The 14,498-nt window shown below is 36.2% G+C and overlaps 1 protein-coding gene across 1 annotated transcript in view; it reads left to right on the top strand.

Moving 5' to 3' along the window:
• Positions 1 to 14,498, top strand: part of LOC126972924 (mite allergen Der p 3-like) — a 214,173-nt gene that overhangs the window by 197,728 nt on the left and 1,947 nt on the right. Inside the window, exons 4-5 of the mRNA XM_050820039.1 lie at positions 7,655 to 7,855; positions 11,747 to 11,887. Coding sequence (XP_050675996.1) covers positions 7,655 to 7,855; positions 11,747 to 11,887 — 342 coding nt within the window. The remainder of the gene's footprint in view (positions 1 to 7,654; positions 7,856 to 11,746; positions 11,888 to 14,498) is intronic.

The following is a 14,498-nucleotide window of genomic DNA, read 5'->3' as shown; positions in this document are numbered from 1 at the left end:
AGATATTACACTTCTGTTTTCCATTCAAGCGATTTGCCATCTACCGCAATAGGGTTGAAGTTAGTTTTCCTCCTGTGCGTAAAGGGGACTATACACGTGTTAGAAACATTCAACCTCAGGCCTACCGATATACACCATTTGATAACTATGAACTGTAGTACTGTCAACTTTCCCTCTGACCATAATGACGACGTCTTCAGCATAGCTTATGCATGCTATGCCTTGTGCAGTGAGGGAATGCAGCAGCCCATCAACCACAACTATCCAGAACAGTGGTGATGTGACTCCACCCTGAGGCGTGCATCTGGTGGTTTTCCTGGTTGTTTCATGGCTGACCACCAACCTGTTATTGAGCAGACTGTCTGCCCATCTGACAATGGTGGGTTCAACCTTCTTGTCATTGAGGGCTTGTATTGTCAAAGCATCCTTCAATATCCGTAAAAAGACAGAGTGCTGTGTCTCGTTATCTATAGCATCTCTAAGGAGGTTGGTTAATTCATAAAGAGCCGTATCCATCGATCTGCCCGCACGGTATGGATGCTGGCTGGGATGCAGAGGGCTCGTTCTCAGAGCAGTATTCCTTATATAGTTGTCCACTGTCTTCTCTAATGTTTTTAGTACAAAGGAGGTAAGACAGATGGGTCTATATGATTTAGGGGACAAAGTGTCCTTCTTACCAGCTTTAGGGATGAATATGACTTTAGCTCTTCTCCGTGGCTCAGGGATGTATCCGTATGCCAAGCTTGCTTTACATAGCCTTATTATGTGAGTTAGAAGACTCTCTTTGCCTTTTAATAAGAGGGCTGGGTATATTCCATCCAGACCTGGAGATTTGAAGGGCTCAAAAGAGTTAATTGCCCAGTCGAGTCGATGCGAGGAGCAGACCATCGCGGCGACCTTCCAGTCCTCACGCAGAGGCCTCCTGTAGTTCACTGCTGCCTCTGCACTGTCCGTCGGGAATGAACCTGAAAAGTGCGTTTCTAGCAGTTGATTAAGACGCTGGGATTCGCTGCAGGTGTAGGTCCTGATAGGCATTCTCAGCGATGAGGCTCCCTGTATCACCTTGGCCATGGTTCTGTTCAATTTTGTGCCCCCGGGGCCAAGCGGATTTTTGAGCAGAATTTCGTTGTAATCTGCTTACTTGGCCCGACGGATTTCTTTGTTGTACGAGTATAAGGCCTGCTTATAGACTTCCCATTGGCCCGTACGCTTTGCTCGGTCTTGATAAGGTGTTATTACGGCGTGATTCTGGTTCTCTACCGCTAAATCCTGGAGTTTAAGGGGTGCCTGTTGCAGTGGAGATGTTGTTTAAATTTTCGGCTAGCTTTCCTTTGTATTTCAGCCAGCCCGTTCTCTTGGGATTCCTGTGTTCTCCTTTCTGACCATGTACTCCTTCAATGTTGAATCTAATGATTCTATGGTCTGATAAAGAGGGTTCAGGGGAAACTGACCACATTGTGATGTGCCTGCAGAGGGCAGGAGATGCGATGGTTACATCGAATACCTCCTTCCTAGGTGTGGTTACAAGTGTTGGAGTGTTACCTGTATTTATTATTTCCAAATTATTTTTAATTATAAATTCAAGAAACGACTCATATATTTGTGTTGCTGCTACTCCATTCTATGAGTTGGGCATTTGCCTCACACGACAGGAGTAGGGGCAGCCTCTTGCTGCTACAATAGTCCGCTAGTCTATCAACACTCACACTGTTTCACAAATTGTATTTTAAAATAACTTCTCAATGTCAAATTCATATAGGCTTAACCTAAGCGCTTCTGAATCGTCACTATAAATATTTCTTTTAAATTTCTGAATTTACCACATGTTCGTTAAAAGATGAGCTCGTGAGAAGAACATAATATGAGAATCTCAACGGTCACTCTTTTCAATCAAATAGAGTATTTTACCATGGCTGTAATAAACATAGCAAATTGGATGCATCAACTTAAGAGATTGAACTCATTGTTTGTGTTAAGATGCTTCCTGAACATGATGGTCGCGATTACTGTCACAATTAGCAACTGCATCGATCTAGAAATTCATTAACTATAACAGGTCGACCTGGCATAAAAGCAGCACCCGTTCACCAGTTGATGCATGGACCATCGCTCCCTTCGCACATATTTGAGGGAAGGAGACGATGCGGCACACGACGCCGCCGCTGCAAAAAAATTCCATGCAGTGATAACCAACAAATCATCTTATAGCATACGTACGCATGATGAATAAAAATTACAACATTAATGCTCAAAAAGTTAAGTCATAAATGATTCTATATAAACTAAAAGAATATATAATATTCATGTTACATTCATAAGATTATGCAGTCTTAAAATTATAAAGAATTATTATTAAGTGGACCAGGAGCATGTATTACCACGCTTCCTTATCCTCTATATATTCTTTAAAAATATTTATTTTATTTAATATTTATAGAAGGCCTTTTGAACAGTCGCTCGCTAGATACCAACTTTAACACACATTACTGTGCGCTCTGTAATCGAGATCTACCCTCAGTTGAATATTAATTATGGTTAAGTGTACAAAATGCAGTAAAATTATATCAAAGAAAACGCCAGGTCTACAATGTTGTAAATGCAATAAGTGGTTACACGCAAACTGTGCTGCAATTTCTGTGGAACAACTAACAACCTTGTCGTCCACGGATGCCATCGACTGGAAATGTAGAAACTGTGTGGGTATGAAGCCAAAACGATTGTCGGTCATCGTACCTGATAATGACGACGGCGATGAAAATACAGACACGGAATCCACGAAGATCAAGGATAATAACCAACACAAATCAATCAAGCAAATTCTAAGCGAAATACGGCACGAAGTAAAAAATATCATAAGGGAGGAGCTGCAGCGATCATTAAAATTTTACGCCGAAAAAATTGATGATTTTGAAGTTAAATTAAACAACTACGAAAAACATATGAAAACCTTAGAAAACCAGAATATAGACTTAAAAAATAATTTAAAAAACATAAACTTGAAATATGAGGTGTTGGAGAGTAAATGTAATCAAATAGAACAAAGCCTATTAAAAAATCAATTAGAAATATGTGGGTTAAAGAATGAAGATAGTGATGTGATGGGTGTCACGTCTGAAATTGCAACAGCTTTAAAACTTAATCCCAATGACATCTTAAGGGCACATTGGAAGAAAAACCCTAAACTTATAAATCAAAAATTAAAACCAGACCCCATAATCTCTGTGACCCTTCGCGATGGAATCCGGGATCAGTGGATTTTAGCTTCCAAATCTGGATCACTCACAGCAGCAAACATTGGAAGGCAGGGAAACAAACTGTACCTGCGTGAATCACTGGCCCCGCAACTCGCTTCTTATTGTGGAAAACGAAAGAGGAATTAAAGGATCTTTTTAGATATATATGGTGTAAAAATGGTGCTATATTAGTGCGAAAAAATGAAAGTGCAAAAATTATATCGATTCGATCAGTGGATGACATTATGAAGTTAATACCTAAAAAACTGTAAGTCTATAAATCTAAGTACTTTTGTTTTTTATCATTCTAATAACTATCTAACACTTTAATATGGATAGTGACAACATTTTAGAAATAAGTTGCACTCACTGGAACGATTTCTGTAACCAACTACCGTTTGATAATAAATCTTTGCTATTATTTCATGTAAACATTCGTTCGATTATCAAAAACTTTGCATTGCTAGAAAATATAGTATCAAATTCCTTGCACACAATAGACATAATAATGATAACTGAAGCGAATATAAAACAGGATATGAGCATGTTATTTCAACTAACAAATTATACACTTCAAGTACAGCTTAGGTCAAACAAAAAAGGAGGAGGAATATTAATGTATATTCATAACAGTCTGAATTTTACACGAACAAACAATTTCATTTTAAATGAATTCGAACATATAATAGGAGAAATTTATTTACCAAATAAAAACAAATATAATATATGCGCTGTTTATCGACCAACAAACACAGACAAAAGAAGGTTTATTTACGAATTGTCATCATTATTATGTAAATATGGGTGTAATCAATCATTCATTATAATGGGTGATATGAACATAGATATCCAAAAATTGCACCCCATAATTAAACAATATTTAAACACTTTGTCTGATCTAGGTTTTTCATGTGGCATCAGCAATAATTGTACGCGTATAGAAAAATTAGGCAATAATATAACAAAGTCATGTATCGACCACGTCCTAATTCGTGATAATTCTAAGTGTGAGATATACACAGCAGTAGTAAACGTTGCACCTGCGGATCATTCTATAATCGGTTGCGCGTTACTCGGTGCATTTGCACTTAATAACATGAATAACTCAAGTACATACACAGTTCGAAATAAGTTCACTTATGATAAAACTAAGTTACGAGCTGAACTTTTGATGCTGGATTTGGAATATTCTTTATCCTACAACGACCCCAATGATATTATGAGGCATATATATAACAAATTTAATTATGCTTATAGCAAATGTAGAATTGAAAGTCCAACTAATATCACTAAGTAATAGCCGTCTGACAGAAATGTGTAAAAAACGTGACAAACTTTTTTACATATGGCGTCAAGACATGAATAATGCAAAAAATAGGCTTATATATAATAAGTACAGAAATAAAACAAATAAATATGCGCAAAGGCTCAAATATACGTACACCATGAAAACAGTTTCGAATAATTTTAATAACCCCCGTATGGTGTGGAAAATAATAAACAATTTGACAGGTAAAATCACAAAAAGTATAGATGAAATTTTAATAAGATCCTTTAGTCTAGAACCATTACAATTAGCAAATAATTTTATACAAGAATTTGATAGAAATGTTAAGAAAATCACCAAAAAATGTCACTTCGGAAAACTGCTAAACCCTAATGTATATAATAACATTGCTGACCGCGCTATCTGGATTGGAAAAGCAACAAAGGAAGAAGTAAGTCAAATTTAAAAAAAACTTAATATTGATAAAAGTCCAGGTTATGATGGCATACGAGCCTATGACCTAAAATATATTTCAGAAAAGATGGTCCCAATATTAACACACCTCATAAACTGCTCCATTAAAACTGGCATTTATAAATGGCCAGACCTGTTAAAGATAGGAATAGTACGACCAATATATAAAAAAGGCGAAAGGAATGATTACAATAATTATCGTCCAATAACAATTTTATCGAGCATAAATAAAATAATAGAGCGATATATTTGTGATAAAATAAATGCTTTTCTAGCCAAAAACAATATAATAAACGAAAATCAATTTGGTTTTCAAAAAAACAAGAATACTTCGCAACTTTTAGAAAAATTCTCTAATGAAATAAATGGTCACCTAAATAATAAACTAAATATATTAGTGATGTTTATTGATTTCAGCAAGGCTTTTGATGTTCTTAATTACGACATACTTTTTGAAAAGCTCTCGCAAAATGGGATATAGGGACCATTTCTTAACTTAATCAAAAGCTATCATAATAATCGTTGTACATCAGTGAAAGTATTAAACACTAAAAGCACTATGATACCTACACTAAGCGGCTGTGCTCAAGGCTCAATCTTAGGTCCTTTAGAATACTTACTATATGTAAATGATATGTGTGTTGTTATCACAAAAGCCTCAGTGTACCAATTTGCAGATGACACTTGTTTGGTTGTTGCAAACAAAAACCTTAAATTAGCAGAACATGATATGCAATCAGATTTCAATAATATGTGTATGTGGGCTCATGATGTCGGATTGGTTATTAATATTGACAAAACTAAACTTATGTATGTACATTCGTCTCATCATAAAACACAAAATGAACCCGCTATTATCGCCCACCACCACCGTTGTTTCCACAATCCAATACAGACGTGTGGTTATATTAAAATAGAAAATGTACAAGAATACTCATACCTTGGGCTTGTGATTGATAATAGACTCAATTGGGGACCTCATAAAAACCATGTTTGTGCTAAATTGAGATCGGTGCTTTGTAAACTTGCATATTTAAAATATAAGTTACCTTATAGTGCCCTAAGATTATTATATATGGCTCTGGTGGATTCCGTTATAAACTACGGACTAAGCAGTTACGGAAGGACGTACAAGTCATATTTAGAGGATATATACAAATTACAAAAAAGAATTCTTAAAACTATCGTTCCAAATTATTTTTATAAATACAAAGAAAATACGGATCTTGCACTATTTAAACATTGCAAGGTTATAAATGTCTTTGATAAAGTGAAATTCCGTATATTGTCAGATATAAATGAATCTAAATTCCTTCGAGAAATTCAAAGACTGCCTCATCTAAGACAATTTACAGGAACAAACATGTCATTTAAATTACCTAAATCTACAAATATATATGGCACCAGAGCAAACAACTACGTCATTCCTCTATACTTAAACGAGACTCCCTTAGAGATTCAAAAATTATATATAAATAAAAATAAATATAAGTCATCGTTAAAAAAGTACTTTTTACAAAATCCTTCATTAATATAATTGTATCTGCGGTAAGCTAAGTAGACAACTAATTTGTAATTACTAACATTTAGTTGATAATTATTTTTTGTTTTGCATTTTAATGATTTATATACTACTTTGTTTAAAATTGTAAGTTAACATCTTGTAATAACTGTATTAATTGAAAGTAATTGTTGTTTTCTTTTTAAATATTATGTAATTTAATTCTAAGCGGCTTCACACACAGATAAGCTTCCTAAAGTTTAAGTGTGTGTTATTATATTGTAAGCTATAACTATATTGTATTTTAAATAAATATTCTAAAAAAAAAAAAACAATCACGATTACTATTAATTTCTTAATATTTTCCCCCATAGCAAAATTCCATATGACATAATACTCATACGCTCCTTTCCTATTGTATTTTGTTATTTATTTAATATGAAATATAGAAATACAATTTATTAATATATAACAGGCACATATATAACATAATATATAACAATTTATTAATATATAAGTAAGAAATACAATTTATTAATATATAACAGGCCAAAAACCACAGAGGTTTGTCCGGCATGTTAGTAAAATACTATTATCATCTACAATTAATAATAAATTTTAAATACAATATTGACATAAGTCAATACTGTATTTATAGTTAATAAGTATTAACTTACAAAATATAATAATTAATATTAGCTTATAAGTATGCCTGTAAAATAAAATGGAAAAATAAACTGTAAGACGAGACCACTTAGCGTCATTTTACATTTGCACATAAAGCAAGCGAATTTTTTACTTGCTTTTTCACTTACTCTGTTTTTTCAATGCTAACTTCATACTTCCCAACTATTAAAAAACTTTGCAAATATGCCTACACTTTCACTATTTTCTTTATTTCACCTTATGTTATTGTATCAACAAGACTTTGGTACTTTATTTCACTTTATTTTATTTCGCTTCTTACGACTCAACAGCTTTAGAAATGTATTATTTGTTTTGAAACTGAATGGGAAGTATCTACTCAATGTCAGTCTCATTTAGATTTAGGCCTATGTTTACGGCACATGTGATTAAGTCGTTTAAAAACCATGGAGAAAGAGTTGAGAACGTTGTCCTTAATGTTTTCTCTAAAGTGGGTATTTAGTATTAAGTGATCAGATCTTTTGCTATTTTTAGAACGCACCATTTATACCAGGAACATATAAGCTTCATCCGAAATATAAGAATGGTGGTGATGATTATGAAATTGCCATAATAAAGCTGAAAACCAAATTGAAACTGGACGGTAAAATTAGGAAGGCCGTTGAACTTATAGAATCTGGTGCAGATATTCCAGCTGGTACTAATGTAACTGTTAGTGGATGGGGTCGTACTGCTGTAAGTATTTTCCTATATTACACACAATCGAGCTGCAAAATAAGGACGTTTGATCCGGATCTTTATTGTACGAGACGAGACTCGTACTTCGGAGAACTTTTCCAGGAAATTGCAATGCAAACATAAACTTAGTATACCAACGTAATAGACGAACTTTGTGTGAGAGTGAGATAACTTTGCTTACACAAAATCCTAGATGTAAGAAAGAGACGGAATAGATGGACCGTGAAACCGTTTTGAAACAATTTAGTGTCCATTAGTCTCCTGTCAAATTGGAACTCGGTTTAATTTAAGTGTTTTTATCGTAATTATACTGTGTTTTAACTGATATTATTTAAAAAAAATATGAAAGTGTCGTGTTGTATATTAGATTATGTTGTTGTACATGGGGCTATTTGAATTTCGAATGTTATTTGTTATTTGAAACGTTGCAACCTTCTCAGTTATAAAGGAAACAATTAGCGGGAAATCATTTGTCATTTGTTTTTTATCTTAAAATAAAAAGAGGAAGATTACAAGTAAAAAAAAAGTTAATAATAAACTAAGATAATCATTCAATAAAATAATAAAAATTTTATTGTAAAGTTGTTATAATCGTTCAAATCTCACTTTTTCTTAGCACAGTCGGAACATTCTTCATTATTTTTATACTATTCATATAAATGAGTTGTTTAAATTTTTTCTTAAAACAATGCTGTTTATTTTAAGACTGAATGTGATGTCAAATGAGATGGATAAAGGGTTACTTAATGGTTTGTTTTGTATCACTGCATATTATGAAAGGCCCAAATAAAAGTATCAACCAGAAACTGTGATCAGCAGCCCTGCAAATTTCATTAGACAATTGCTTTCAGATAGTTTTAGATTACTTGGGCCATGAGTAGGTTGTATCTCTTCGGGCTGTAAAATATTGCCGTGAGTGGCAAACTCTTGTTACACGTTGAAATGAAGCTAACGCGAGAAACTTTTCAGTCAATGATTTATTAAGACTTTCGTTGTGGGCTTACTCAGCAACAAAGCTATGATAGGCTGCGATTAGCATTTCTCAATGAAGCCCCATCTCGTGCCACTATTTAAAATTGGTGTAACGAGTTTAAGCGTGGACGTAGCAATCTCAGTGATGATCCACGTGAGGGACGTCCTTTAACAGCGACTACTGAAGATAACATCAGGCTGTGCAACGCTTGATAGAGGAAGATGAGAGTAGTAGAGTGACCTATCAGCAGATTCGGGCAAGCCTAGGCATTCGTATGAGTCAAGTTCAAAAAATATTAGACGAAAATTTAGGCGTCAGGAAGCTTTGTACCAGACGGATTTTCCATACTTTAACCGACAACCAGAAACACCTTTGCATGGACTGGTGTGTGTGTTAGAAAATTTCAACGGTGGTGACTCAAATGCTGCATTTGACATCGTCACAGGTGATGAAAGCTGGATATATTGCTACGAACCCGAAACCAAAAGACAATCAGCGCAGTGGGTGTTTCCTTTCGAGGATCGGCCAACTAAGGTAAAGAAAGGAAGAAGTCAAGGAAAAAAGATGATTGCCTTATTTGGTCGGAAAAGTCAGTTCGCGACAGTTGTGCTAGAAGATGGAAGGACAATTACTGCAGACTGTTATGTTAATCGCTGTTTGCCTGTTGTCTTGGAAAAAAAGCGACAGCAGCGCTCTGGAAGCAGGATCCTACGACACCACGACAATGCAGCGTTCTCCGCAAATCGGACTGTTGAATATTTGACTATGGCAGGTGTCGAGATAATGAGTCATCCGCCATACAGTCCTGACCTGGCGCCCTGCGACTTTTATTTATTATACTATTCTCTTATTATACTATTCCCAAGAACTAAAGATAAAATTCAAGGTATTCGCTTTACGAGCCCTGAAGATACGGTGAAAGTTTACGAAAATGCCATAGAAGAGACCCCTAAGTCTTCCTTGGCCCGCTTTCATCAGTGGTTCCATCAAATGCGACGGTGTGTAGAGAGGAACGGAGATTACTTCGAAAAACAATAATAGTATCGGCACCTTTCTATATTAAGCCGTTTTTCAGTTTCTAAACATTTTCAGTGTTACCTAGGTATTATGAACCATCCGTGGTTATCAATTGATATAATTTGATCATCTCCATCTGTTGCGTCGATTCGTGCAACAGATGGAGTTTTTCTTTCAAATATAATCATAGTGTTTTTTATGGGTCGATAATGATGCTTTGCTTAAAGTGGATCATCTTCTGATTCTTCACCTTTTCCTATTTAAAATTTCTTACATCAGAGCGCGATGAAGATGTTTGACTTAAGACAAGATGAAACGAAACTGGATTTTTTTTACTTATCAACACAACATAGTAACGCAATGTGCATGACATCGTCAACACGTTGAATATTAATACACTGAAATGCAAATAATAATTATTTTACCTATTTCTAGTTACACTTCTGTTTTAACACTTTCAGAATATTTTTGCTATAAAGCAGCTATTTGTTTTAATGATATTGCTTGTATTTTCTCCCCTGCTTCAGCATTCTTTATTTTGTTACTTCGTATAGATAATACTCGATTTTCAATATTACTAAACCATAATATAGTTACAAGTTTTTTTTAATAATTTCACTAATTGGACGGCATGAGGTTCCATCTGGGAGCCTTGTTGGCGACTCAAACAATTGGAACAGACCATACGCCAATGCAATATTATGCACAGATCGCCCTGCGTATTCTGTGGTACGTGATCAAAGCCATTTGGCATTGTGCCCGTTGAAATCACTCAAGTCTACGATTACAGTGGAGGGGATCTAAGCAAGGACGTCCTCAATTGTTGCTTGAACGCAGCCCATAAGGTGATCCGATTCTGCTTTACCACCATGGGACCTGTAGGACAAACGCAGAGATTTGGACGTGGATGTGGTGGTCCTCAATATTTACACGAAGCCAGAGAGTAGACAGATCCCTACCCTAAAAATTGCCGAGACGGACATCAGATATCCTCCCTAACGTATACACATATCCCGAAACAAGGCGGAGAATTATTAATTTGTGCCCGCAGTACGTTAAATATGACGTATCGCTAGTTCGAGATATTCGTCTCCGCAAGGAGACAAGAGGCCGGATAAGGACGCTCTAGTCCTTGTGCCGCTTTTTCACGCCAGTATTCTGTGCGAGTGTGGTAATTATACAATTACAGAAGCACAGGGCAATTAATATCGTTATCACTTTAAAATAACAAAATTGTTTACTTAAATATTTAAAAATGCTTTTGCAGCAAATAATAGAATTCTTCTAGTTTACTCTAAGTTCACCAACACGTGTATTTCAAGCTGTACTCGTATAGGTGTAGTTCAAGCCGCATCCTATTGGCTGGAATTTTGCTTCAAGCTAGCATCGATCAGTAGACCTTAAGATAATTAATTTATTTATATTATAACTTCTTTTTAGTAAATAAGTTTAAGTAAGGTTGCATTTTTTGCATCTCCTGGCTGCAACCAACGTAATTAGTATCATTGATTGATGTAAAGGTTGGGTTGTGATGTTGATTATTATTTATAGCGGCACAGAACATCAAAAACTACAGAAATATTAACAATAACTTTCCTTGTTAATATTTCGTTAGTTTCGTAATAATAAAAACTTTAACAACAAAGCAGTGGGATGATGATGATGCAACAAAGCGTGATAGCACGAAAATATCACGACGTAATGAAACTGCCCACTGTACTGATACAACAGGACGAGTTCGAGGGTTTGAAAAGGAAACAAGAGGCCCCCTCGCGTTCCAGCAAGGTCCAGAATAATGTGGCCTTGTAATCATCTCACATAATTTCATTAAAAAGAACGTCAAGTGCAGAGTGGTGGCTTAAAACAAATTTTATTTCAATTATTTTGGTAAATTTTAGGAGAATGCAAGAAGAGGCAGTACACACTTACGGGCTGTGTCTACGACAGTGATATCGAAAGAGATATGTAAACGACGTACACATTACACGCCTAGGAAGATATGTGCGGAAAGATCTGGTGGAGGCTACAATGCTTGCAATGTAATTACTATGCTTTCATTTTTCAGACTTACAAAAATGTGTGTTCAAAAATGTTTAAATTAGGATACTATTATCTTACGAAACTGATCTGGCAGTGGGCAAGGTACATAGCTTGACGGACAGGTGGCTGATGGGATAATAAATTTCTCTAATAGCAACCACCTACCGAAAGACGTATGTTGGTAGGCCCCCCACAAGATGGACCGACGATATGGTCATGATCGCCGGAGTAGGTTGGATGAGGGCAGCGCAGAACCAATCGCCATGTCGATTTTGGGGGAGGCTTACTGGAGCAGTGGACGTCTTCCGGCAGAAATGATGATGAATGATGAATATTATTTTAAATCGCGCTACACACATGCTTATTGATACTTAAAAATGAACTTGTTGATTTTTATTATATACCTGTTTCATATTTACGTACACTGATGTAACCCTCATGTAACAGAAGTTGAAACTCAAGTTCATATTTACCCTGCTACCGAGTAATGGTTATGACAACCAACGATGTTTCATGCCTTAACTTGACTTTTGTTCGTGAGTTGTACAGTTCTTTACAGTAGTACTATTAGTTATTCTGTTGTTCGGTGCGCTTTCATTGAATTACTTGAAAATGTGAAACAAATCATTTCTGTATTAAATTATGTCTTTATAAAATACTGTAGCATCGATCTTGCTAATGTGATAATAATTAGGTTTAAACTTTTATATTATAAATAAAACAAGAATGATAAATCGAAAACTTAAAACTGAGCTTATTGAAGTGGACCTCCAGCTTCCTCACTGGGCGCAGCATACAGGTCGTTGTCGACGGTTATTGCTCGAATCCCAAGCCCGTGAACGCAGGAGTGCCCCAAGGCTGTGTGCTATCTCCCACGCTGTTTCTTCTGCGTATCAATGATATGTTGGACACCTCAAACATACATTGCTATGCAGACGACAGCACTGGTGATGCAGTATACACGGGCCATACAGGTCTCTCTCGGGAAATCGTCGACCAGTGCCGGGACAAACTTTTGTCTTCTATCGAGTCCTCTCATGAGAAGGTCGCGGAATGGAGAAAATTGAACCTTGTCCATTTTAACCCCCAGAAGACTCAAGTTTGCGCGTTTACCACTAAAAAAACCCCATTTGCCGTATCACCGCTCTTCGACAACACTTCCCTTAAAGCCTCGCCTAGTATCGGAATACTGGGTCTCGAAATCTCGAGCGATCGGCAATTCCGTGGCCATCTGGAGGGCAAAGCCAAATTGGCTTCGAAGAAGCTGGGGGTCATTAATAGAGCACGGCAATACTTCAAGCCAGCCCACAATCTAGCGCTCTACAAAGCGCAGGTCCAGCCACACATGGAGTATTGCTGTCATCTCTGGTCTGGCGCACACCAGTATCATCTCTATCCATTTGATCACGTGCAACGCAGAGCAGCTCGAATTATCGGGGACTCAGTGCTCTGTGAACTGCTGGATCTCTTGGCGTTGCGTAGCGACGTCGCTTCATTGTGTGTCTTCTACCGCATTTATCACGGGGAGTGTTCCGAAGAGCTGTTTAACCTGATTCCTCCCGCCGAATTCCACCTTCGCAAGAGACACCACAAGTTAGGATATCATCCCTACCATCTGGATGTGTGGCGGTCCTCCACAGTGTGGTTTTCAAGGAGTTTTCTTCCTCGTACTACAAAGCTGTGGAATGAGCTTGTGTGGTGTTTCCGGGACGATACGACATGGGTTCCTTCAAAAAAAGCGCGTACACCTTCCTTAAAGGCCGGTAACGCTCTTGTTATTCCTCTGGTTTTGCAAGAGAATGTGGGCGGCGGTGATCACTTAACACCAGGTGACCCGTACGCTCGTTTGTCCTGCAATTCCGTAAAAAAAACGATAGAAATATGCAACCAGAGACTACAAGAAACGCGTGCTGGCTAGATGAAACTATATACCGCCATTGGTGCCTTACCAACTTCCTCGGGTGAGTTGTTTATGGTCGACCTTTCTTGACATTTATCAGCAAATGTGAAAACTGTCATACGTTCTTACGATTGTAATTCAACAAATATAAAATTAACAAAACAACAGGTTTAACAGCTAGTACCAATACTACACATTTATGAAAAATTAAATTTAAAAATTAAATTTAAAATTTAAATCTGACCAAAAACCAATGCATTGTCAATATATTTTAATAATATAATGTGCCCAAAGAGAATTTAAACATAATTTACATACAGTGTAATTTATCAGTCGCTAGGAAAACTTGATATCGCATCTCCTACCATTTTTCTTTTTTTTCGTAATAATTTAGTAAATACCCAGGACCAAAAAGAGACCCAGCAATTATTGCTTGACCTTTTCATGCTTTTTTTGGTTAAAAAAATGTAATCGAACAGTATAGAAACAGTGTAATGTAGCTTTTCTGATCTATGATATTTAATGGTTTAAAATACCAGAATCACGTCTGATCAGCTAGTCCGTATGTTTTGAAAAAAAAAAGTTAATCAAATTGAATGTAAATACCATATAATTTATTTTAAGAGCTTTGTCTAACGCGAGCATAAAAGCGATGATCATGCAAAAACCGTTGAGAATTTTTCAATAAATTAGGGGAAAATAAATCTCTT

This window comes from Leptidea sinapis, chromosome 2, assembly GCF_905404315.1.
Source record: "Leptidea sinapis chromosome 2, ilLepSina1.1, whole genome shotgun sequence".
Taxonomy (NCBI): domain Eukaryota; kingdom Metazoa; phylum Arthropoda; class Insecta; order Lepidoptera; family Pieridae; genus Leptidea; species Leptidea sinapis.
The sequence above is the reverse complement of the archived record's forward strand: the minus strand, read 5'-3'. Positions and strand labels throughout refer to the sequence as shown.